This window comes from Leptodactylus fuscus, chromosome 7 (assembly GCF_031893055.1).
Source record: "Leptodactylus fuscus isolate aLepFus1 chromosome 7, aLepFus1.hap2, whole genome shotgun sequence".
In the NCBI taxonomy this organism is placed as follows: domain Eukaryota; kingdom Metazoa; phylum Chordata; class Amphibia; order Anura; family Leptodactylidae; genus Leptodactylus; species Leptodactylus fuscus.
Genome location: NC_134271.1, coordinates 91,664,454 through 91,690,406, shown reverse-complemented (window position 1 = coordinate 91,690,406; position 25,953 = coordinate 91,664,454). Strand labels below are relative to the sequence as shown.

At 41.3% G+C, this 25,953-nt stretch overlaps 1 protein-coding gene across 1 annotated transcript; it reads left to right on the top strand.

The window, feature by feature from the left end:
* Positions 1–699: 699 nt before the first annotated feature.
* Positions 700–25,953, top strand: DLK1 (delta like non-canonical Notch ligand 1). The gene is made up of 7 exons (XM_075282468.1): positions 700–890; positions 1,017–1,168; positions 1,270–1,355; positions 17,036–17,096; positions 17,849–17,979; positions 20,810–20,951; positions 24,955–25,953. The coding sequence occupies exons 3-7, from the start codon at positions 1,292–1,294 to the stop codon at positions 25,670–25,672; spliced, it is 1,116 nt and encodes a 371-aa protein (XP_075138569.1). The 5' UTR covers positions 700–890; positions 1,017–1,168; positions 1,270–1,291; the 3' UTR covers positions 25,673–25,953.

Sequence of the window (25,953 nt, the reverse complement as noted above, 5' to 3'; positions counted from 1 at the left end):
CTACACCAGAACTGACAGATCCTTTATACTACACCACATGGGAGAGTTGACAGATCCTCTATAGTATAAGACCCAGGAGAGCTGAGAGTACTTCTATACTATGCCAAACAGATGAACTGATATATCCTTATACTGCACAAGTTCTATATACCACACTGGCACTTCCTCCATATTGCACCACACATGAGAGTTGACATATCCCTTTTACTACACCACACAGAAAAACTGACATGTTTACTCCATAGCTCACAGCCCCTCCATACTATACCACACAGGAGAGCTGACTGCCCCTCTATACTACATGGGAGAACATTACAGGTATATATATATATATATACTGTTTGTTACACTATACAGCAGAGATCACAGATCAACTACAGAACACCAGACAGGTGAATTGGCAGGTTCTAAATAAATGATGATTATTCCTCATTTATTATAGGCTATTATAATAATTGAAATATAACAAATTGATAAGAATAATAAACAAATCAAATTGTAGTAATAATAATGATAATAATGATGATAATAATAATAATAATAATAATAATAATAATAATAATAATAATAATATTTGTTTTTTATAGTGTCAATATTAAGCTGGTGCCAAGGTCATATTTTCCCAAGGCACACATCCATTCACATCCATCATCATCATCATCTTCTTATAAGATGCGTTATAAATCCACTTCATGTTTTGTGAGGAGCTTAGAGAGTGAGTAGCAGCAGTGTCGGAGGCGTGCTTATCCCGAGCTCTGGAAAATAATCCTTAGTTCAGTTGTTGCTGTGAAGAGATGGAGTGGTTCTGGCTTGAGAAGAATTGATGCTGGGCAGCGCTGGCAATGGCTTCTCATTATCCGCTGCTTTATGATTGCGGAGCTGCATGACTGGTGAATTGCTTTGTTTTCTGTAAGGCTGGAAGATTTCTGCTGCCTGGGACTTATTGGAGTAAGACATTATACTTCTTGGAGAGCATCTGATCTGAAGCTAATTGGGGCATCTGCTTTGCTTTCTAGTTTCCCAATGAACTGCTGAGAGTCAAAAGCTGGCATCTAAAGGGCATCACATTAGTAGAATCTCAGAAGTTTGGCTGCAGAACCCTTGAAGGGCAATGAATGGAGAAGTGCTGGTGACTTGATTAGCATTATCGCTGGGTGCAGCAATTAAGGTTAGTGCCTCAGTGGTGCCACCCTTGTGCCAACATGGCTAGTTCATATAGCACAATGACTAAATGGGCTTTCGGCTAGTAACACGTGTGTTGTGTTTCAGGTCCCTGCAGGAAGAAGTGGTGATGGAGCTGCCAGTTCTTCTTCTGTGTTTCATCTTATCGCATTCTATAGTGTCAGCCACTCAAGGTAAATCCAATTTGATGACGGTCATTCATTTCCCAGTCAAGAGTGTCTAGCAACCTGTGGCTCATTTCTCACAGTGGGACTATAAGTCACATCATACTCTTACAGGGAATTATAGAAATTGTAGGCTAAAGAGTCACAGGACTGAGCAGTTCTGAAGGATGTCACATATGTCAATATATAAAGAATAACATGTCCCCACTGATGATATATATATATATATATATATATATATATATATATATATATATATATATATATATATATTGTTGTGTAGAATGTTTTCTGCTTTATGTTAGGTGTATCCTATTAAAGGGCTAATACAAATCCTTTATTAAATTATTTTGGTTCATTTAATACTTTTCTAATAATATAATGTAATGTTTCAAAGGAACCAAGAATTCTAGAATGATACAACAATGTAAGAGGAGAATATTTAGTACAAATGTGATTGTTAAGGCAGAACTCTACCTAAATGTATCTTTTGGTATGTCCCACAGATACAAAATAAAATAACATTTGTAAGGGGAAATTGGGGAAAAATCACTGGAAATCCCCAGTATAATGCCAGCAATTACTGTCGTTACTATAAACAAAATGGCTATGGACAGTTATTGTTATGTTTATCTGACACTTACCTGACTGATGGTGTAGATGGCTGCATGTTTGATGATAAAAGAGGACAACACCCTATATGTACTGTATGTCCATACCTGTGTAGGAACAGGGAGGAAGTGGTTACAATGTATTCCTACACATCACAAACCCTATTATAACCCTGCATGTGATGTGACCCCATTGAAGGGATTTTACTCTGTACTATTAGCATGCATAAGATATAACCCTTAATAGATTAGAATCCTGGGAAACCCTTACATTTAATGAAACAATCATGTATTGGGTATAACACTCTGTAGGAAATCACCATGTATAGGTCTGCCCATTTATACTTATTTGCATCTCATTAACCGCAGCGACTGTATGCCCAGTATGTAAATGCACGCTAACTCAGTGCCTATATTTATGCATTGGTATACGAATTGCTCCCATGAGCTTTGGCTCTTTTCCCAGTGCATCAGTATCTTGCTGTCATATACTCTATCTGCATCCTAACCTTTCATCCCATAATTCAGCCAGCAGAGATGCTACATGTCAGAGTCCCAATAAGTGCCTGCACCATTTAATATCCTGTTGATATATTATACAGATAAATCTATCTAATTTTAACCCCTCCTCCACTCCCTGGAACCTAATGCAATATTGAATTATGTAATGAAGTCTCATTAATCTTAGAAATTCCAATATAATCAGTGAAAGTATCCCTCCAGTGTTACTTTCCTGCCCAATTTGACATTGAGTGTCGAGAGACACAATTGCACGCTGGGTAATACAGTTGCTCAGGTAACCGTACAATGCCCAGCGAGTATTGTGTATGGGTCCTATTCTAATTAATTGGACCACTTCACCATATTTTTTGGGCATCATATGGTTGCCTTGGGAACTGTATGGCCCAGAAAGCAGCTGAATCTCTCCATACCTGTTGCTGGATTGAAAAAGGCAAAGACATTGTATGGACACTCTAATTCAAGATTCTTAGTAAATAGTCGGCGGCCCAAATCTTACTCCTGTCCTGATAGTTTACTACAACGTCTGGAGTCAAGGATGGTTCGCTCACAGGGGATTTTCTAAACTGGATACAATAATGTTAGGTCTGTACATGTTCCCATGATCCTGAGAGAGGCAAGGAATTGAAACATTCTATTTTATTATACAATAATGTTTTCTTGTTATTCCTGCTTCTGGGGAAAAAGGGATTTTTTTCAGACTATAACATTCAAGGTTCTCACTCTTATCATAGACCATAAAGGTGTAATCTATGGGGGGTCTGACCACTGAGTCCTCCACAATCAGCAATGCAAAGGAACTGCAGAGGTCCAGTTAGCACAAAGGCTGCTGCAATGTCTATCTCACTATGGTGACATGTATATAAACAATATATGTCTATCAATCAGGAGAGCACAAAATTCACTCACTTTTTTTTTTTTTATCATGGGGGGTTTTGTGGATCAAACTCTTTTTCTTCTCATATCCTAGAAAACCCATTTTAATAAGAATCATCACTAAGTAGACCTCCCGAAGGGTTCATTCACATGGAGGAAAACGGCGCTTTGTTTGGTGCGGAATTTCAGCACCGAAAAAAAAAAGCCTCCCATTGATTTCAATGGGTTCTGCTAGTTAGAGGAATCCATTGAAGTCAATGGGAGGCTTTTTTTCAGCACTGAAATTTCAGTGCCAAATAAAGCGCCATTTTCCTCCATGTGAATGGACCCGAAGGGTACTTCGGCCAAAAACAGTAATTTTCTTATCAGTGGAAAAATTACTTTGGTAGGTGCATGACTGCTAGGATCCCTATCACTGCTAGAATGGGAAACCCTGATTCCCTGTACCCAACTCCCATAATCACAGCAAGAGGCAGTGTCATGCATATGAAGGGTGGTATTAGAAGAAATCGTGGAAGTCCAGTGTTGGGCTGAGGTTCTTGGGCCACCAGATAAAATTAGTCTGGGGCCCATTCCCATACAACACCTATGAAGAAGACAATAGTACTCTTCAAATTTGGGTAAGTTCTGTTGGACCATTATTGTTTTAGAGCTGTGCCCACTGGAGAATCCTCTCTACGACCATTCTGACACTGTAGAGGTCTCAATGGGTACGGAGGTAAACGTTTTGGCTGGAATATCCCTTTAAACGTCTATACAAGGAGTCATCACATAGCATAAGCAGGAGGTACTGTAATAAATCTATGACTGTTATATGAACCCTCATTTAGCTTCTGACTAGTCACTCATGAAGATAGCACTTTTTTTTTTTTAAATGTAGATTGTAAGCCCCCATATAGGCTCACAATGTACATTTATTTTATTTTTTCCTATCAGTATGTTTTTGTAGAATGGGAGGAAATGCACACAAAGGGAACCTTCACACGGAGTTTACACTTCGCTCATTCAGACATGTAAACGTGTCAAAGTGACCTCTGTAAAACACAATCCCATAGACTTCAATGTGTGCCGGTCTTATGCACGCTACACATTGAAATCAATGGGAGGCTTTTAAACCCATTGATTTCAATGTGTAGTGCGCGTAAGACTGGCACACATTGAAGTCTATGGGATTGTGTTTTACAGCGGTCACTTTGACACATGTTTATGTGTCTGAATGAGCGGAGTGTAAACTCCGTTTGAAGGCTCCCAAGCATGGGGAGAACACACAAACTCCTTGCAGATGTTGTTCCTGGCAGGATTCAAGCCCAGGACTCCAGCGCTGCAAAGCTGCAGTGCTAACCACTGAGCCACCGTGTCCCCCTCATGAAACTAGCACTTTATCCCCATCACTACCGTGTTTCCCCCAAAAATAAGACAGTGTCTTATATTAAATTTTGTTCCTAAAGATATGCTATGTCTTATTTTCAGGGAATGTCTTATTTTAGTTTTGTGTGCTGCTGCCACCACTGTGCTACGCTGAGATGAGATGTGCTTGCTGCGCAAAGACTGTATGAAGAAAAACATTGCAGCCGGCTGGACACTGTGTGCGGTGCTCCGTGTGCTCAGGAAAGCCGTCTGCTGCCGCTGCTGTGACACCGTACGTTGTATCCACTGTTCCTGCTGCTGTGGGATGAGCTGGGAGAGTGGACCCCCCACAGCATACGATGCTTAGTGTATGCACAGCGGCATCTCCCAGCTCATCTTACAGCAGCAGGACCAGTGGATACAACGTATCGCAGCGGCGTCAGCAGCCAGCATACCCGTGCACACAGAACATTGCGCAGTGTTCATCCGGCTGCAATGTTTTTCTTCATACAATCTTTGTACAGAAAGATTATTATTATTGGGGGATGTCTTACTTTCAGGGGGTGCCTTATATTAGGCAATTCTACAAAACCTCTGCCATGTCTTACTTTCGGGGGATGACTTATTTTTGGGGGAAACAAGGTAGTTTAGCATTCCTACTGATTCCTTACCTTAATTTGGTTTATACTGCTGACAGTGGTGGAACTTTGTCAATTCTGGTGTAAAGCTATAGAGAAGCTGCTGCTCTGATCAGGATCCTACTTTCATTTCCCATTAGTCCTCTAAAAATTAAGCCCTGTAATTTGATTGGTTGTTATGGGAAACAGTACCATTTGCACTGGTTTTAATAGGTCTCCTCCACTGTCGAATGATTTCAGCATGGGGTACTGTAAAATGTGCTATTAAGTATTGCAAGAGATGGATGGCACAGAATAACGCAGGTCGACGCACACATTAAAATAAAAAAAACTGAGGGTGGGTTCACACCTGCGCCCAGTCTTCACTTTGCAGGTTTCCATTTTCTGCCCGAGAAACTGGACAGGAAACAGAAACCCGGCAGTCAGTTTTCAAACAAAGTGTGAAAGCTATACAGAAGAAAATTCACAAACGGAAGTTATCATGGCAGTTTAGGTCGGAGGGCCTTTCTACCATAAAGTATGGTCTTATCTTAGGCCTGAGGTCTGCATATTTATTTGGGACACAAAAGAATGTCTTTGAGGAAGAGCCTGTCACCTTGTTATTATCTGTAAGCCTTTGATCTGCTGCTAGTCATCGGTCTCCTACAGCTGGTCTGCTCTGCAGTTGTTTTGGGTTTGCGTGAAAGGAAACTACCTCTCTTTCCATACATCACATCAGCCATGGTGGTCTCTGTGCTCCTTCTTCTTGGGAAACACTGGGGCTTCTCTACTTTACTTTGGTGGTAGGGAGACTTTTTCTACTCCCATTACTTCATCTCTCACTAGGCTCTCTATCACATGAGGAAGAACTGCTACCCTGAATTTGTCTCTCCCCTGCCACGGGAGCTACTGTGTCAAATTTCCATTACGAATCACCTCTGGCTCTTCCCCTTTTCTGGTGACTGAGCTACACAACAGGTGGTGCAACGTTTACAGCCAAATGCTTCCGTTCAGTCTTTAACATTGCTTTGGAAGATGAATAGAAGAAATCAGGGAAAGTTAAAATACATTTTGGACCTCATTGGTGCAGAGATATTGGTCCATCAATATTTGAGGATAGTGAGGATAACTTTTGAAAACACCATTGCTGGGATAATGTTCGACTTGGTTGCCATTAAAGCTCCCATAACTTTTCTGGATTCCTGATCTACATATTTAATAAATCAAATAAGTGATACATCTCCTGCAATACTACAGGAGATTCATTTGCTACTGAGGGGTCTGGTTGATCCATTGAGGGGTCTGGTTGATAATAGTTGTCACCCCACTATCTCAGTGTCATTTTTAACACAATGCACTTTCATGGTTAATTTGTGAAATTCACAAATTTATATCTTATAATTGAAGTTTTGCTCCAAGACACTTGTATTCTTGTATTCTGCTGTTAGCACTTAGTTTCTGCCATTCACACTAATTTTCCAGTGTTAATGAAACAGATTGAAGCTGTGAACTGATGTTAAAAATACAACTGTTGTTTCCATGGAATTGTAGGTCAACTAATGACAAATTCAAGTCTGCTAAACCTTTGCGTCCTATTTATTTGGCACATAGAAAATCTGGGCAATACATTGTAATTATTACTTTTGCATTTTTCACTACCTTAGAGGAAATCATCATTGAGCAGGATATTTGCTGTTGATGGATATTATCACAATTTTACTTCTATTGTAACTAATTCTTTTTTTTTTTTTTACACACATAGGGCCCACATAGGGCTCACAATGTACATTTTTCCCTATTAGTATGTCTTTGGAATATGGGATGGAAATCGTGGCAAACACAGGGAGAACATACAAACTCCTTGCAGATGTTTTTTTCCCCTTGGCGGGATTTGAACACGAGGACTCCAGTACTACAAGGCTGCACTGCTAGCCACTGAGCCACCGTATGGCCCCTCTATTGTAACTAATTCTTAAAGAGGACCTTTCATGGTTTGGGGCACAGGCAGTTCTATATACTGGGACCGGGACGTACCGGACAGACTGTCAGGAATGCCCTTCTGACTGTAAAGAGCTACGGTACCGGGACCGAAAGCTCTTTACTGTCGCCTTTCCCGATCTGTGCCCCGGGTAAAGAGCTTTCGGTCTCGGTACCGTAGCCCTTTACAGTCAGAAGGGCATTCCTGACAGTCTGTCCAGTACGTCCTTCTTCACAGCAGCGCCTATCGTTCCTCCCCACTCACACTGTAAAGCGCAATAGGTGCTGCTTTGAAGAAGGACGTACCTGACAGAGTGTCAGGAACGTCCTTCTGACTGTAAAAAGCTACGGTACCGGGACCAATAGCTCTTTACCGGGGGCACAGATCGGGAAAGCCGACAGTGTGCTGAATTCAGCGCACTGTCATCTTTCCAGCAGTATATAGAACTGCCTGTGCCCCAAACCATGAAAGGTCGTCTTTAGAGATGAGCGAACAGTGAAATGTTCGAAGTTCGATTTGAGTAACCGCTCAATACTCGACTGTTCGATCGAACATCGAACCCCATTATAGTCTATGGGGAATAAATACTCATTTAGGGGGAAGCCACTATTCAACTCAGGAGGGTCACCAAGTCCACTATGACACCCCAGGAAATGATGCCAACACCCTGGAATGCAACTGGGACAGCAGGGGAAGCATGTCTGGGGGCATCTAACATGCCCAAGTCACTGTATTACGTTGGGATCCCTGTCAGCTTGCGATATGCGCAAGCTGACTTTTTCCCATGGGAATGCATTGACCAGCGTTCATTGGCCGAATGCCATACAGAGTACAGCATTTGGCTAATCAACGCTGGTTCTGCCGTAGGCTCGTCTGTGAGGAGGCGGAGTCTAAGATTGGACCAGAATGGAGACTGCTGTGGACCGATCTTATACTCCGCCTCCTCCGGCAGAACCAGCGTTGATTGGCAGAATGCTGTACTCTGTAGGGTTCAGTGCACACTCAGCTAAAAAAAATCAGCTGGAAGAAAAAACTGTTACTGACTCCCACTGATATGACTGTTAGGCGTGTTATTTGAGGCTGGATTCCACCTCAAAATTAGCCTGCAAAAAACTCTTTAGTATATACTCAGGAAAGTCTATGTTCAATTACAGATCAATATCTGATGTTAATTAATTTAATTAATTAACATTCCTGTTTTCTAATCAACTTATTATATTATTAATGTAAACTCCTCAAGCTACAATCTGTGGCAAGGGGCCCGTGCACACGGCAAAATACACGTGTAAAAATAAGACTCCATTGACTTCAATGATATTTTACACTTGTATTTTGACGTGTATTTTGACATGTATTTTGATGTGTTTTTTCACACATGTAAAAAAATGTCATTGAAGTCAATGGGAGTCTTATTTTTACACGTGTATTTTTTACACGTGTATTTTGCCAAATTGCCAGATTGTTTTAGCTGCACAAATCCTAAAAAATCGGATCAAGTGGTGTGGGATGATTATGTGATACTTCCTGATTGTGGATGTGCCAGGTATCACCACTTCTCACAAACCGAGAGGGACAGAATACTTGATCTGAGAGACCTTGGTTTATGACTCTGGCAGATTGCTATGCACATTGGGCTAAGATGTCAACATTGTTCAATATTGGTTGTAAGAACAATGAACTGGAATGACAGCCATAAGTGCATGGAGGTAAACCTCTGCACGGACGGGTCATTTGATTGCAAAAATGCTAATGATCTATTCAGTACTCCGAGTGAAACTGAATATCACATTTCAAGTTTAGGAGAGTAAATAATGTTGACACAAACCATCAGAAGTCAGTTGGACGACTTTGGACACTTGATCCAAATATCCAGCTACGGATGTCAAATTAACTGTACAATGCACAGCAAAATGGCAATGAATGGAAGTCTATCCTTTTCAGTGATGAGTCCCCGTTTTGTCTCAGACTCATTGAAAGACAGAAATTGATCTCTATAAGGGCAAAACCATGAAGAAGCCTTCACAAGGCAATGTCACACTGATCGTACTTCCAGGATTATGGTGTCAGGTGGCATAATATAAAGATAGTCGTACAACCCTAGTCTTCATCTCAGGTACGCTAACAGCTCCCTGTCACATTGAGTTGGTCGTAGAACCTGCGGCACTGCTATTTCTCCAAAATGTCCCCGGATCTGTTTTTCAGCAAGACAATGGCAGGTTGCCTGTGCTACCGTGAGCAAGCTGCTTGGACTAAACAAGTTACCTTGGTCTGCAGTTTCTCCCATTGGGCATATTTGGGACATCATTGGTCAGTAACTGAAGCCAGTAGCCAATCTTGATGATTTGCATGCCCAAGTGCTTTCAGCATGGCATAACACTCATTAGACAACCATTAATAACCTCATTGATATCATGCCAAGGCTTATAAAGCTTATAAACCAAGGCTTATATATTATTTTTTGTCCAGTCACAGCATTTTGCATCTACAGTAATAAATAATATAGCATGTTACTTGATGAAAAACAGCTCAAAAGATTGTGAGGATATACTTATGCTCAACCTCAACCTCAGGATGATCAGTTTCTGCATATCAGTGTTATTGTTTGTTTAATATAAAGAAGAGGAAATGTGGCTTCCCTTTGCATCTTTGAGAGGCTTCAGGATGGAAGACAGTTTTGTTTTATCCATGTGGAGATGTGCAGAGCATTTCCTTCCAGCAGGAAAATAGGAGACAATAATTGGGCTTCTGTAGGTATTTATAGCTCTGCTGATGACAACCATTGTAAGGTCAAGAGAGGCAAGGTCAGCATGCTGCTAACAAGCACAGTATATAGACCACAGCCGGATATATGGAGTACTCATTACAAAAATATAAACTATTAATAATAGAAATATAGGACCTAGTCACTTATTTATTATTCTTTTTTTTCTCATAAATATATTTATATTGGTTTTCAACATATAAAGCACAACCATTACAAATCCTGAAGAGGATGAATGAAAAAGCAGAGTTGAAAGGGTATGTTCACACACAGATTTTTGCAGGCGGATTTTGACACGGAATCTGCCTCAAAATCCATCTGAAAAAACATCTCCCATTCATTTCAATGGGAGTCAGTGGCAGTTTTTTCCTCTAGCAGATATTTTCAGTTAGCGAGAAAAAAAGCAACATTCAGTTGGATTCCAGCTTAAAAAACCCATTGAAGTCAATGGAAGGCAGAAAACAAAAAACAGTTTTTATGCGGGTTTTGGACGTGGTTTTTGCAAAAAAATGCTAGCGTTTTTTTAAGAGAAGTTTCCAGGTATACACTGTGAGCTGGGACAAAAAAAAATGTCAAAAACCATGACAAAACCATGACAAAAAAACTCCATGCAAGCATAAACAAGGAGAAAGGATGGCCTCAATCCATAGAGGGAACCAGTTGGGGTCTCAAGTGAAGGAAGTCCAAGTCTCCCAAATTGCGATCATGCGAATGACATTCAGGTGTACCTTCTTTTTCCACAGACTAACAGAGACGTGTTCTATTTTGGTCCATTTTAGGGACCACAGACGTCCATTGAATCTATGGGTCAGCTATGGAAAAAACAAAAATTACATTTACTGCATACCGTCACAAAAATATTCATCTCATATTCACCCACCTCTGCTCTATACGCAGCCTCTCTAACTCTCCGTCCATGCTCTCTGACCATAGCCTTTTGGCATTCTCTGCCCTCTCATCTGTAATTAACTCCCCAACCCCTACACCAACATGCCCCCACAGGAATCTTAACCGCCTTGACATCTGCATGCTCTCAGACTCTCTCCTACCACTCGCTGACATATCCAGAACGCAGATGCTGCTGCTGCCTTCTATAATTCCACCATTACTTCATCCCTCGACTCTGTGGCCCCCTTCACAAACACCAGAGCTCGATCGATCAATAGGCAACCCTGGCACACTGACCTCACAAAAAAACTGAGACGTGCCTTGTGGGTTGCAGAACGCCTCTGGAAGTCCCAGAAGGACTTCCTCAGGTATAAAGAGGTAGTACTCGCTTTCAAGAACACACTCACCTCTGCAAAGAAGGTCTACTTCACCACACTCATATCTTCTCTATCCTGCCAGCCCAAACAGCTATTCACCACCTTCAACTCCCTTCTTCCTTCTCCGTCCTCCTGTGCCCCCTCCGATGTGATTTATCTCAGCTGATGACTTTGCCTCTTATTTTAAAAGTAAAATTTACACCTTCAGACACAGTGTCACCCTACACCCCCAGCAACTACTCTACCCAATTGCTCGGTGCTTCTCTTCCTTAACCTGCTTCTCCACCAAATCTGATGAAAAACTCTCCAGCCTAATCTCTAAATCCCACCTCACCTCCTGCGCGCTTGACCTGATCCAGTCACATCTCATCCCCAAACTCACTGAAGTCATTACTCCAGCCCTAACCCATCTCTTCAACCTATCGCTAACTAATGGATCCTTCCCTTCTGCCTTCAAACACGCCACTGTCACTCCTATACTTAAAAAACCATCCCTCGATCCGTCCTCTCCGGCCAACTATTGACCCTTCTCACTGTCTCAAAACTGCTTGAGCAACACGTCCACTCAGAACTCTTCTCCTATCTCTCGTCCAACCTGCTCTTTGACAGAATTCAGTCAGGGTTCAGACCCCGTCACTCCACAGAAACTGCCCTAATCAAAGTCACTAATGACCTTCTAACTGCCAAAGCCAAGTGCCATTAATCTGTTCTCCTCCTCCTTGACCTCTCCTCTGCCTTTGACAGTCGATCACTGCTACTCCGCTCTGCTCTCATCCGCTCCTCACACATCCGTCTCCAAGATTTCTCCCGTGCATTCCCCATACTCTGGAACACCTTACCAAGACGCATAAGACTGACCCCCACAATCATAAGCTTCAAGAAGGCCCTGAAGACTCACCTATTCAATAAGGCCTACAAGCCCAATAACACTACTGTCACCACACCACCATCTGAACAGTCTCTCCCCTCTCACCTTCTGTCTCTATCCTTCTTCCTTCATAGACTATAAGCCCTTGCAGGCAGGGTCCTCTATCCCACTGTACCAGTCGGTCACTGTTAGTATTATATTTGCTTGTACTGTATGTATTGTGTTCTGTATGTAAACCTTCAAATGTAAAGCACCATGGAATCAATGGTGCTATATAAATAAATATAATAATAATGATGATGCTAATAATAATCCCAGAAGAAAATGAAGACATTACATCTTTTTTCTCATTCTATCCCACAAATATTTTTTTTTACTGTTTCACAGTCACAAGGGCAGCTATTACAGGACTTCGTACCCAATTTTCTTAAAGTCCTGAGCAGGAACGTATTTAATAAAAATAAAAGAATACAAGTAGATCTCATAAATATTAATGATTTTCAGTGCAAAATTTTACAGCATCCCATCATTAACTTATATTCCTTCATGTGAGTTCTAGCTGACCGCATAACACAAAAACCTGGAATTTGCAGTTTATTTGCAACCTTTATACATTATTAAAGGATTTATTTCATCCCTCACTCTTCAGACAACCTAATGATGTTTCGCAGCAGAAGCCATTGCTGTATATCATGTACTGTCCACTGAGAAGAGCTGGTGGGTATTAACTAGAACGTCATGTCAAATCCAACCCAGTCTTTTCACACAGGCTGTGATCACACACGTCAGGGGCAAAATCCTATACATCAGCCAGCGAGGGGCTGAGGGGGCATGCAGATATTTCAACTGTATTGGCGTCTCCAGCCTACCGATACAGATGAAATACGTAGTACATCAGTACAAACAGCTTCCTGCTCTACCATTTTGTAAACTGGAGGCTTGTGGGAGCTTGTGGCTTTCAAGTTACCTGGCAACCGCTGAAGACGTCAGCATCCTGATCTCCAGAGGCGGGACACTAATGGTGCATAAAGTGGGTTGTGAAGAAGTGACAGTGGCGAAACAGATGCATCAGGGGACTGAAGGCAGGTAAGTATTTTTTATTTATTTTTTGGCTTGGGGCTGATGGGTGCACACTAGCCCAGACAGCAGAAGCAGACACCAGAGTGATGGGAAAAAGTGACGCTAGGTTCACACTAGTGCCCGAAGTCCGTTCTGAGCTTTCTGTCTTCTGCATGCAGAAGACGGAAAGGTGTCAGACCGGGTTTGGTCATGAGCGCCGGGGAGTGTTTTATGCTCTCCGCCACGAAACCGTTTTTTTTTTTAAAATCGGGCACAGAGTACTGCATGTCCGACTCTGTGTCCGGTTTTAAAAAAACGGTTTCACGTCGAAGTGGTCATGGCAATCCAAAGGGAAGAGAAAGGAAATGTGAACGATTAGTCAGAGACATCTCCTGTAAGTCATTAAATGTTACTGCACTGTATTTACCTAAATGATCTGCAAAGCCCATATATACCACTATATTGTCGCTGTATAGTTTCCCCCTCCCTGTGCTGAACCTCTCTGATCAATATGTAGTTTGATCCACAATGCCCAACTTAAGATAACATCCAACGATCCAATGTGGTTATTAAAGCATAGCTCCCAACTGTCCCGCATTCCGTGGGACAGTCACGATTTTAGACTCCTGTCCTGTGGTCCCACATGGCTTACCGTATGTCCCGCTCTGCCCCTGAAGTGTTTTGTTTATTAACAAACTTTCTCCCGATCACCACCGGCTCTTATAACAGATAAAAGGTTGTAACTGGGATCCATGCAGTGCAGGAAGAGATGGAGAGATGTGTGGTCTAAGGTTCTGGGGGGATGTGAGATGCAGGGTGGACTGTGTGTGGGGGGAGAGATGTGAGATGCAGGTTATACTGTGTGTGTGGGAGAAATGTGTGGCTCAGGGTGTACTGTGGGGTGCAGGGTATACTGTGTGGGGGGGAGAAATGTGGGATGCAGGGTGTACTGAGTGTGTGGGAGATGTGGGGTTCAGTGTGTACTGTGGGGGGAGAGATGTTGGGTGCATAGGTGTACTATGGGGGATGAAATGTGGGGTGCATGGGTGTACTGTGGGGGAGAGATATGGGAAGCATGTGTGTACTGTGTGTGGCGGCGATATGGGGTACATGGGTGTACTGTGGGGTGCTTGGGTGTTCTGTGAGGGGAGAGATGTGGCGTGCAGGGTGTACCCAACGAGAAATGGGTGGGATCAATTTAGAAGTGGGTGGAGCTAAAATTCCCACAGCCCGCCCACATTTGTCCCTCTTTCTGTCCTTTAAAAGTTGGGAGGTATGATTAACGAAATACTGGATCATGTCAAAACCAGTGGCCTACTCACCATGAAGGCAGGTAATAGCACTACTATGGGGCCCCTGGTGAAATGTGGCCCAGCACTCAATATCTTCTACTGTTTCACGACAAAAATCCACAACAGGAAGTCAGTCCAAAGAAAATATTAGGTCCCATTCACATAGCAGAGTCTGACGCTAATTTTGAGGTAGATTGCACATTAATATCGGTGGCAGATTCCACCATGATTCTGCCTCCCATTGTTTTTGGAGCACAATACTCTAAAAAAACAGAGTCTGTGATTTGAGACTCCCTGCTATTAAGGTCCATTCATCTGATCCTAATCAGCGGAAGGGGGGCAGGGGGGCGGAAAATGGAGAAGAATTTCAGGTGGATATCTGCCTCATATTCCACTGAGCTCAATAGCAGCTATATATATATAATTCTTGCATACTGAACTCCCCTAGTGGTAACTACAGACAACCCATTCTGTTATATACCTTCTGAAGGTAACAATATATTTATCCTAGCTGTCTGGTGTAAATCATGTGAGATATGGAAATATCGTGTTCGGCACCAATTTTCGTGACATGGCATCTGATGTTCAGTATAATGAATGAGGCAAAACACTACTGTTTCATTGAAAATTCTGTATGGCAAAAGGAGATTCATCAGGAGGACATGTCCCCGGTGATGAATCTATTACACGCTGTACAGTGAGGGGGTTACGCCTCTTACACTATGAATCAGTATAAGAGAAGGGCAAGCTTGGGAGATTTGTTTCATGAATAATCGTGAGGTTCTCTCACCATTTTTATTTCTCACTGATCTTGCCCAGCCGGAACCAGAAGTGCTATTATATTCTGCAGTATAACAACTGGAGACTGACGGGTGGTGAGGAAATCTGCCATACTTACCTTCCCTCACCTTTCCTGTATCCAAACTTCTTTCCTGGGCGTTTTATGGCCTTTTCCAGCCTCCTGATGTCAATGACCTCAGGGATTGATGACCCCTGTTTTTGGCGAGGTAGCCCAGGAGAGGTGGGGGAAGGTGAGCATCAGTGTTCATTATTTTTCCAAACCTAGGTACTCTGAGGTCTGAAGAGACCTCTAAAAATGAGAATGATTCATGAGTGGTGAACCCCAGAAATTTAAGGTTCGGCGAAACCTGACATCTTTAGAAAATGTATACATATGTCGCACAACATTTGATAAATTTGGCAACACTTTAACACTTCTTACTGAGCTGTTACTCTGTTTTCTATGTCACCCACTCACTGGGATGGGATTTATTAAAGTTATTATGGCAGCTTTCTGATACAAAAGTGGCACATGGTTTTTTATGCATGGCCATTTGTGTTAAAAATGTTTCTACTTTGTCATTTTCTGACCTGCTGGTCTTTATGAGGACACTTTTCTCCTTGGACAACTGGCCAGTGTTACTCTTCTTAGTAACTCGCATACACTGTCCAATCTGAGATACAAAAGAATCTGCAGGCACACACTAGGGACAAGGGGAAATGTAACACACAGTTGTCAATTCATTCATACAAGAAGGAATAGCAAAAGAGCAGAGCAAGTCAGTTTTACAAGAAATTATTTTCCAGAATATTTTGTTTTATTAGGAATACAAACATTTACTAAACAAACATGTCACGAGAGGGGATGAGTCCTTATTAACAGAGTTCCCCAAGATTTTAAGAAAAATTGGGTGATCATTAACTTAAATTTTTTTTCCTGGGACTTATAGATTGATGATCTATCCATTTAAGTGAATAGGGCTGAATTGTAAAATCAAGCACATCCCCTACAATATGTTTGGAAGGGCCCGAACACTGCAACATCTTCAACTAAATGATCAGTAGGGGTGCAAGTTGTTGAACCCAAACAATCCTATTTTGATTTTTCTAACTAGCTTACTTATATAGCGCCATCATATTCTGCAGAATTTTACAGACATTGTCAGAGCTCACAAGCTAAATTCCAGTTTCAGGGTGCATGCACACTACGTAACGCCGGGCGTGTATGAGAGCCGTACACGCCGGCGTTACAGCAGGGCTGCCGAACACTTCCCATTCACTTCAATGGGAGCGCTCGTAACAGCGGCGTTTACGAGCGCTCCCATTGAAGTGAATGGGAAGTGTTCGGCAGCCCTGCTGTAACGCCGGCGTGTACGGCTCTCATACACGCCCGGCGTTACGTAGTGTGCATGCACCCTTAATATGTCTTTGGAGTGTGGGAGGAAACTGGAATACCTGGAGGAAACCCAGGTAAACATGGGGGGAGAACATTCAAACTCCTCGCAGATTTTGTCAGTGGCTGGATTTAGGTCAGGACCCCAGGGTTACAAGGTGGCAGTGTTGGAAAAAAAAACATTTATAAAAGTTTTGCTATGGTGGTTTATCACATCTGTGCATGTATCTGCAAAGACAGTTGCCAGAAAGCAGACCAGTGCACCACCAAGGACATGAGACGTCTTAAGATAAAATATTATAACATGTATAATTGTCTTCTAGGAGCATGCAGGCTCGGCTGTCACCCTACAAACGGCTACTGTGAGAGTCCTGGAGAATGCAGGTCTGTAGTTTGCACTATATTTATAATAGGGTTGTCATTCCAGGGGGTTATTCAATTTCTAGTATTAGTGACCTATCCTTAGGACCTGGGTCCCTGCATTTCACTTGTACTGAGATAGCAGCACTATTGCCCGCCATACAAACTGTAGGCTAAAGGTGTGAGAATAGGGTACCACAACACTGTCCCATAGACCTCAATGGGACAACTCTGCAGTACCTACACTTTCCAATACAGTTTTTATGGTAAGTGAGCAGTGTGACTTATGGTACAACTGATTTGTGCATTGTCGGATCTCCACATCCCCTTTAATCCCTGTATAACTTTCAGGTCGACTACATCATAACACAGTAGCGAACATCTACTAAACCAAATATGCCAGGATTCTAATTTATTTTCACCATAAAATTTGCATATTTATTGCTAGTGTTACAATCCTTTCCCTTGTCTGACAGGGGATATGACATGGTGTGACTTGCTGAAAAGGAAAGAATAAATCTTAAGAATAAGTCTCATCATGCTCCTAATTTGCAAAATCTCTGCACACAGTAAGCCAATTAATACGCAGTATAAACTTAGACTATAGAGCTAATGCACCATATTGATCATCTAGTATCAGCCACTTAGATAAATATGGCATATTTTTAGACTGAACAGTCCAAATTAACGCTGTTTTAATATCAGACAGCGTTAGTAGATCTGCCCCAGTTTTGAGTGGAGTGTATATTTCATTCTTGTTTTTCCATTTTTTGCAGGTGTCACACTGGCTGGAAGGGGCAGTTCTGTGACCAGTGTATCCTATTTCCGGGTTGTGTCCATGGCAGTTGCAATAAACCCTGGCAGTGCATTTGTGACGAGGGCTGGATCGGCAGCCACTGCAGCATTGGTGCTCATATAAATTAGACTTTTGTCATACATTTATAAAAATTCCTGATAGTTCAAATTGTCAAAAAATTATCATAATATAATGTAGAGTTTCAGGAGATCAAAACATTCAATTGTATGGAGATGAACAATGAGAACATTTATTTACACTTATGCATTAGTATGTATTGATTTATATATCAATATACAGTCTATCTATCTATCTATCTATCTATCTATCTATCTATCTATCTATCATCTATCTATCTATCTATCTATCTATCTATCTATCCATCCATCCATCCATTCATCCATCCATCCATCATCTATCTATCTATCTATCTATCTATCTATCTATCTATCTATTATCTATCTATCTATCTATCTATCTATCTATCTATCTATCTATTATCTATCTATCTATCTATCTATCTATCTATCTATCTATCTATCATCTATCTATCTATCTATCTATCTATTATCTATCTATCTATCTATCTATCTATCATCTATCTATCTATCTATCTATCTATCTATCTATCTATCGTACTTTACATATGTTTTATGGCAGGTGTGGAGAAATGGTGCAAAGTATAGATGCTTTCAAAAATGTGCTAATAGTTTTGCCACTGAACAAAAGAGAAATCTGAATCAATTCAATATTTGATGTGACTGTCCTGTGGAGGAGGAGACCTGGAGGTGATATATGGTCCCCACAGTGACACATGAAGAGACAGAACGATATGAACAAGCCTAAATTCACAGAAGATCTGCAGTTAGTGCTTCCTTCTAAGGCTTGGTTCACACATCAGTATGCCATCCGTCTGTTTGAATTCAGTTTGAGACTAAAAACGAACTGATGCACATACTGATTGTATACTGACACCTTTTTATGCTGATAGCAAACGCTGTCGTCTCCTGGAGGACAGATAAGGGCTTGTTCACATCTGTGCCCGGTCTCCGTTCATGCAGGTTTCCGTTTCCTGCACAAAACTGAGCAGGAGATGGAAACCTGCAGGAGTCTTTCAAGCCCATTCATTTGAATGGGTTTGAAAGATGTTTGGCCGTGAGTGCCGGTGAGCATTTTATGCTCTCTGCCGCAAAACCGTTTTTTTTTTTTAAACTGGACACAGAGTCTGACATGCAGTACTCTGTGTCCGATTTAAAAAAAAAAAAACGGTTTCGCGGCGGAGAGCATAAAACGCTCACCGGCGCTCACAGCCGGACTCGGTCTGACAGCTTTCCGTCTTCTGCATTTAGAAGACGGAAAGCTGAGAACGGACAGACACCGGGCGCTAGTGTGAACCTAGCGTAAGGGGATTAAAATAGAAAATTGTAAACAGAGTAGAGATAAGGACATTTATTATATGAGTTAAGGACATTTATTATATGTCCATATCTCTACTCTGTTTACAATCTTTTAATCCCCTTATCCGTCCTCTAGGGGACGGAGAGCGTTTGCTATCAGCATAAAAAGGTATCAGTATACAATCAGTATGTGTATCAGTCCGTTTTTAGTCTCAAAATGAATTCAAATGGACGGATGGCATACTGATGTGTGAACCAAGCATTACATATCTCTTTTGTTCATTCACCTAATTTTGTTAATTGACACAAATAAACTATTAACACTTCTATTTTTTTTATACATTTTTACTTTGCAGCATTTTTACATGTCTGCCTAAAACTTTTGCACAGTACTGCATTTATTTGTTACTTTTCTGTTAATCCAGAAACATACACACTTTATATAAATGCAACTCAGATCTACCCATTTAAAGAGGAGCTGTCACCAGGTCTGTAAGACATAGCTTATCTTCAGATTTTGGTGCTTTGTTTATCCAAATCTATCCAACATGCCAAAGATAGAAGCCCTGTAAGTGTTTATGTAAATTAGGGTCTATTAGCCAAATGGGTGGTAACACTGCATCAAGATACTGCCACAAAGGACCCAGAGAACCCGTCCCCAGAGAAACCATGGTGTCGCCACCAACTTGGTTAGTATACCCTAATTTGCATTACAGTAAAAAGGCTTATATCTTTGGAAAGGCTGAATGGGTTTCGATAAGCAAAACAGTAAAATGCTCAGGGTGACAACGCTTACCAGGTGATATGTCACTGGGCTCTTCACAACTGGTGACAGGTCCTGTTTAAGAAAGAGATTAGAAGGAAAAATGTAACAACAGCACCACCTACAGTTTAGCTTGTAATTTGATATTTTTACAGAAGATATTTTTTCTCTGGGTTCTATGGCTATCTATAAGGCTAAGTTCACATCTGCCTTTGAGTCTGCCGCAGATTCTGCCTAAAATTGCCAGAGAGAAAAGTTCTGCAAGGAGGACTATAAAACAGGTGGACCCCATCGCTTTTTTTTTTGTAGCATTTTCTGCTGCGAAAAGTTTGCCGTATGATGTAGCTTTATCTAGCCAAATAAAAAAATGTTTTAACCCTAGAACGCATGACGTTAAAAATACATAAATTTTAACGTATTGGGGGCCTTTTATCCCCCATGCAAATAATATAGAAAAACACACTTAAATTACTTTCACAAGTTTATTTCAAAAATGTAAATTGAAATCTGAATAGTGGGCAAAATTTTTATTATAATGGAGCAAAAAGTTAAGCATGCAGGCCTAAAAGGCCCCAGGTATGTCTTCTAGGGTTAATAGACACAATGAAAAACATTTAAGAAAAGGTTTATGTGAAGGAGGCCCAACAGGTCTAAAGTTGCAGGATTTTGAATATAGCTTTGAGTGTGACTACAGTAGAAAAACATGATGTAACTGAAGCAGTGCATTGCAATAACTTGTAAAATGTCATGTAATATACGTTTTGTTTTTTTTTCCCTACAGATATCCATCCATGTGCTGCTGTTCCCTGTTCCAGTAACTCGACCTGTATTGAAACAGGTGATGGTGGATATATCTGTCTATGTGCTCCAGGATTCACAGGAAAAAACTGCATGGTTAAAAGGGGACCTTGTGATACAAAAGGGTAATTGATCGTCTTCAATATAAGATAACTACTGCAGATGAAAGTGAAAATAATGCATGCTGTATACATAAAACAGGACCGTATACCCTCCTTGTGTAAGGCCTTGTTCCCTCTTGCCCTGAGCTATGAATCGTACATATCCTGTTTTGCATGAACAGGTTTCTATCATGTCATATTGCTTCTTAGGTGAATTAGATAGCAGGTGAATTAGATAGCATGTTGATGAAAGCAGGAAAAAGCAAAATGTTATTTGCAATATGTGTTGTGGAAGAGGTAGCTTTGTAGCAGCAAAGGTGCGGACCCAAACAGTCAAAGACAGGGACACAAAATATGCAGCAAAACAGGTTTATTTAGAAAAAACAGGAAAATAAATAAACCTTGACTTCAGGCACAAAATGCAAAAAAAAATACAGCCTTAACTTCATGCAAAACCAAAACAAAATCCTGCTTGTCTGAGCGACTAACTAAACAAAATAATAACCCAACTATACATGTGCCTTACTACCAGCCACACGAGCAAACCAAGTACAATATTGTCTCACCGGACTCAGGGTAACAGGACAGACCCAGATACCTTCTATCACTTACTGCATCTGCACTGCAGTGCAGGATCTGCAGCCTTTTTCTGGCCCAGTAATAAGCCAAGGACTCAAAACTGGATCTAAGGCATACTCAAGACTTGCCCTAGACCACACATAAGTTAAAAACCTGGGAGAAATATAGTGTGATTCCAGCACCCTGCCTGTCACCTTCTCAAGAGTGTTCAACAGAAAGATGATGGAAGGTTGTCCTGCATGTTGAGCTATCAGCAAGGAAAACCTGGTTTCAAGTGTCCAGCAGTACTAATACAGTACAAAACAAGCATTACGTGGTGTCCATTGAAAATATGGAGATACTGTGTCCTCTAGAGAGAGACTCGGCATTGCTGTTTTATATCCCTACTAATCCCTACATTTTCATTGTAGTAATGTGATTTATTATCAATGTAGCAGTCAGCATTAAAAGAAATGTAAATTCAGCTTTGACCCTAGAAAAAGGAGATGTATAATTGAACACAGGATAGGGGATATGAGTCTGATCGCTGGGTAGAGATTAGTAAATCACTTTGAACCAAACCTTATTAAACACAAATTTTCCCAAAGTTTCAGGCTTGGCCTAAAACCAAAAAGTTTGGGACTCATCACCCATGAATCACTGTTAGTCAGTTCAAACCTCAGAGTATAATAAGAACTCAGACCCCCTCCCCTCCAGAGAACAGTGAACCAAGTTATCAGCCTGAGATCAGATACCAGGCTGGGTACCATGACGTTGTATAAACATTGGAAGGAATAATTTCACATAACAAGCAAATGAAGTGGCATTTCTAAAGCAATGTATTTAAGAAAACATTTGAATTTACATAAACTAACAGTTAAGATAGGATTCTTGAGATAGAAATATACCCCTTTAAGGCTGAGGCCCCACATTGCGGAAAAGCAGCTTTTTTGTTGTTGCGGATTTTGTTGTGGTTTTTTGAGCCAATTCAAACTGACTACAAAAGGAATGGGAAATATATAGGAAGTCCTTATATTTCTAACTTTTGCTCAATCTACTGCTGGATTTGACTCAAAAAACCCGCAACAAAATCTGCAACAAAAAAGATGCTTTTCTGCAATGTAGGGCCTCAGCCTAAGTGCCTCAGCCTAAGTGCTGGTGGCACAAAAAAAAATTAAAAAAATGTATTAGTGTACTACCTTAAACCACAGACTCAACAACCATGCCAGTGATATCCGTGTTTGACTTCAGTGCTGTGATTATAATTTTGGACAATCTTTTACATTCAGGTAAACATTTGCCAGCTTCCTGAATCTCCAGGATGTGGCCCCAATGTTCTATATGTCGGAGGAGTCAGAAAGGACTTGTTGATTCCATTATCATGAAAATACGTCCAGCTGTCTCCTGTTCTAGGGACTGCTTGTCTCATTAGCTGTTTAGACATTTGCAATTCAGATCCAATTAAAATGTCTACAGTCCTGCTAAAAAGCTAAAAATATCCCCGAGTGATCTCTAAGCCAGTGCTGCATTCTGTGTATCTCACCACAATTATAGAAGATAATGATCTTCTCTGCTATAAGCTATGGAATACAGTAAATCTTTATCTGCATCATGACACAGATAAAAAAAATATATAAATATGTTCATAGGGGACAGTATAAGGGGGCTATTACATGGGTCGTTTTTAATTGCATTAATGCGTGTGCTGCTTTTCCTACACCAATGAATATGGCTGACAACGATAAAAATACAAAATGCCTGTGTGGTTAAAAAAAAAAATACAAAGTATTAACATATGTAAAACCAGTTTCTAAAATAGCATACCAATAGTCGTTTCATTCTTATACATAAGGAGCAGTATTATAGCTTTTTGTCATTACATTCTTATATATAGGGTCAATATTATAGCATTTATATTCTTGTACAAAGGGAGCAGCATCCAAGTATATAGGAGCAGTATTAATGTAATTATAGCCTTGTTAGGGCTCGTTCACATCTGCGCCCGGTCTCCGTTCATGCAGGTTTCCGTTTCCTGCACAAAACTGAGCAGGAGACGGAAACCTGCAGGACTCTTTCAAACCCATTCATTTGAATGGGTTTGAAAGTTGTGCGGACGTGAGCGCCGATGAGCGTTTTATGCTCTCCGCCGTGAAGCCGTTTTTTTAAAATTGGACACAGAGTCGGACATGCAGTACTCTGTGTCCGGTTTAAAAAAAAAACAGTTTCGCGGCGGAGAGCATAAAACGCTCACCGGCGCTTACGGCCGGACCCGGTCTGATAGCTTTCCATCTTCTGCATGCAGAAGACGGAAAGCTCAGAACAGACTCCGAGCTCTAGTGTGAACCTAGCGTTATTAGAGAGCAGTATTATAGTAATTATATTCTTGTACATAGAAGGCAGCATTATAGTGGATATATTCTTGTACATAGAAAACAATAAAATAGTATAGTCTTGTACATAAGGAGTAGTGTAATAGACTCGTACTGAGGCGGCAGTATTACAGTAGTTACTGTATATTGCTATACATACCGTGTTTCCCCAAAAGTATGACACCCCCTGAAAGTAAGGCATGCAGGGGTTTCTGTTGAATTGCCTAATATAAGGCATCCCCGAAAAAAAGGCATGCCCGGCAGTGGTGTGCGGGGTTTCGGGGGGCGGGGCTTAGCAGAGGTTTCGGGGGCGGGGCTTAGCGAGCTCCACTTCACTGACACAGCAGCCATGCTCTGTGCTCCGTGTGCACAGCAAAGCTGGCTGCTGCCTCTGCTGTTGTAGGATGAGCTCTCCCAGCTCATCCCAGAGGCAGAGACAGCAGCTGCCATACAGAAGAGGCAGCAGCCGGCTTTCCTATGCACATGGAGCACAGAGCCGGGCTGCTGTGTCAGTGAAGTGGAGCTTGCAAAGCTCCGCTAAGCCCCGCCCCCCGAAGCATCGCTAAGCCCCGCTCACCACTTCCAGGACGAACAGCAGCACCAGCGCTGCTAGGAAGAAGGGAAAGGTAAGTATGATACCTTCCCCCCTCCCCTGCACTACCTACAACCGGCAGTCATGCTGACGCTCCACTAAGGAAGTGCCGGCATGACTGCCGGTTGTAATAAGGCACCCCCCGAAAATAAGACATGTCCTATATTTAGAGTGACAATTTAATATAAGACACTGTCTTATTTTCGGGGAAACACGGTAGGGGCAGCATTATTATAGTTATATACTTGCACATAGGGCGGTATTATTGTAATTGTATTCTTGTACATAGACCGTATTGTTATAGTCTGGTACTTAGTGGATCTTATTATAGTAATTACAGCCTTATACATAGGATGTAGTATTATAGTAGTTTATACATAAGGGGTTCACGTCACGGTAAGAAATAAAGATGTATGCTGTGTTAGAACAATGCAGTTTGAATCTGTTCTTCATCCTGATAGATTTTCATTTTCTAGATTTCTTTATGTGATGTTATATTTTTCTACAGGTCTCCTTGCAAGAATGGAGGAACTTGCATAGACAACAATGGCTTTGCTTCTAAAGCTTCTTGTCAATGTCCTTTCGGCTTTGAAGGCAATAACTGTGAAGTAAAGAAAGATGGCTGTAACCCAAACCCTTGCATAAATGGTGGTAATTGCACTAATGTTGATGCAGGAATTGAGTGCAAATGTCCAGTTGGCTTTAGTGGTCGGTCTTGTGAGGAAGTCACATCCTTCTGTAGCAGCAATCCCTGTGCCCATGGTGGGACCTGCTATGAGAAGGTCAGAGGATATCAATGCACATGTCTACCCGAATACACAGGAGCTACATGTGATGTATTGAATACCAATAAGAAGGTCCATTCAGTAGTCAATCATTATCATTTTCAGTCCCACCACAAGATCTTCCCACACCAGGGACATGAGGTCTTGAAAATCACAATGAAGGAGACTGTCCACAATATGGATCCATTCCTCAGCAGGAGTCAGATCATATGTTTCATTGTCCTAGGTCTTCTTACTTGCCTTATTGTCCTTATCACAACTGGAATTGTTTTCTTCTCAAAGTGTGAGACCTGGTTGGCCAATGCTAAATACAGCCACCTCATCCGTAAGAAAAAGGATTTCTATATGAAAGCCAACAGAGAAGCTGGTAATGATGTCAAAATTATTTTCCCAGAAAAAGTTAAAATTGCTAACTATAACAGAAATTACACCACAATTTAATGAAATGAGGTGCAAAAGGGTTAAGGCAAAAGGTTAAACCACCTGTCAAGTTAGTCATCCTGGTCTTTTTTAGTTTTCCAAGCATTCCTTCTGAGAATGGTTGATCATCTAAAAGCAGAATATTTTTGCCATATCAACCCTGGTCCCCTATATATCTGAAAATATAGAGCTAACAACACTTAAAGGAATTGTACACATGTTGCTTGCTTGTAGTATTGCAGTTCACTGTCTCTATAGTCCATGGATGTTCTCGTGCTGTTTCTGGAAGAAGCTGCATTTTA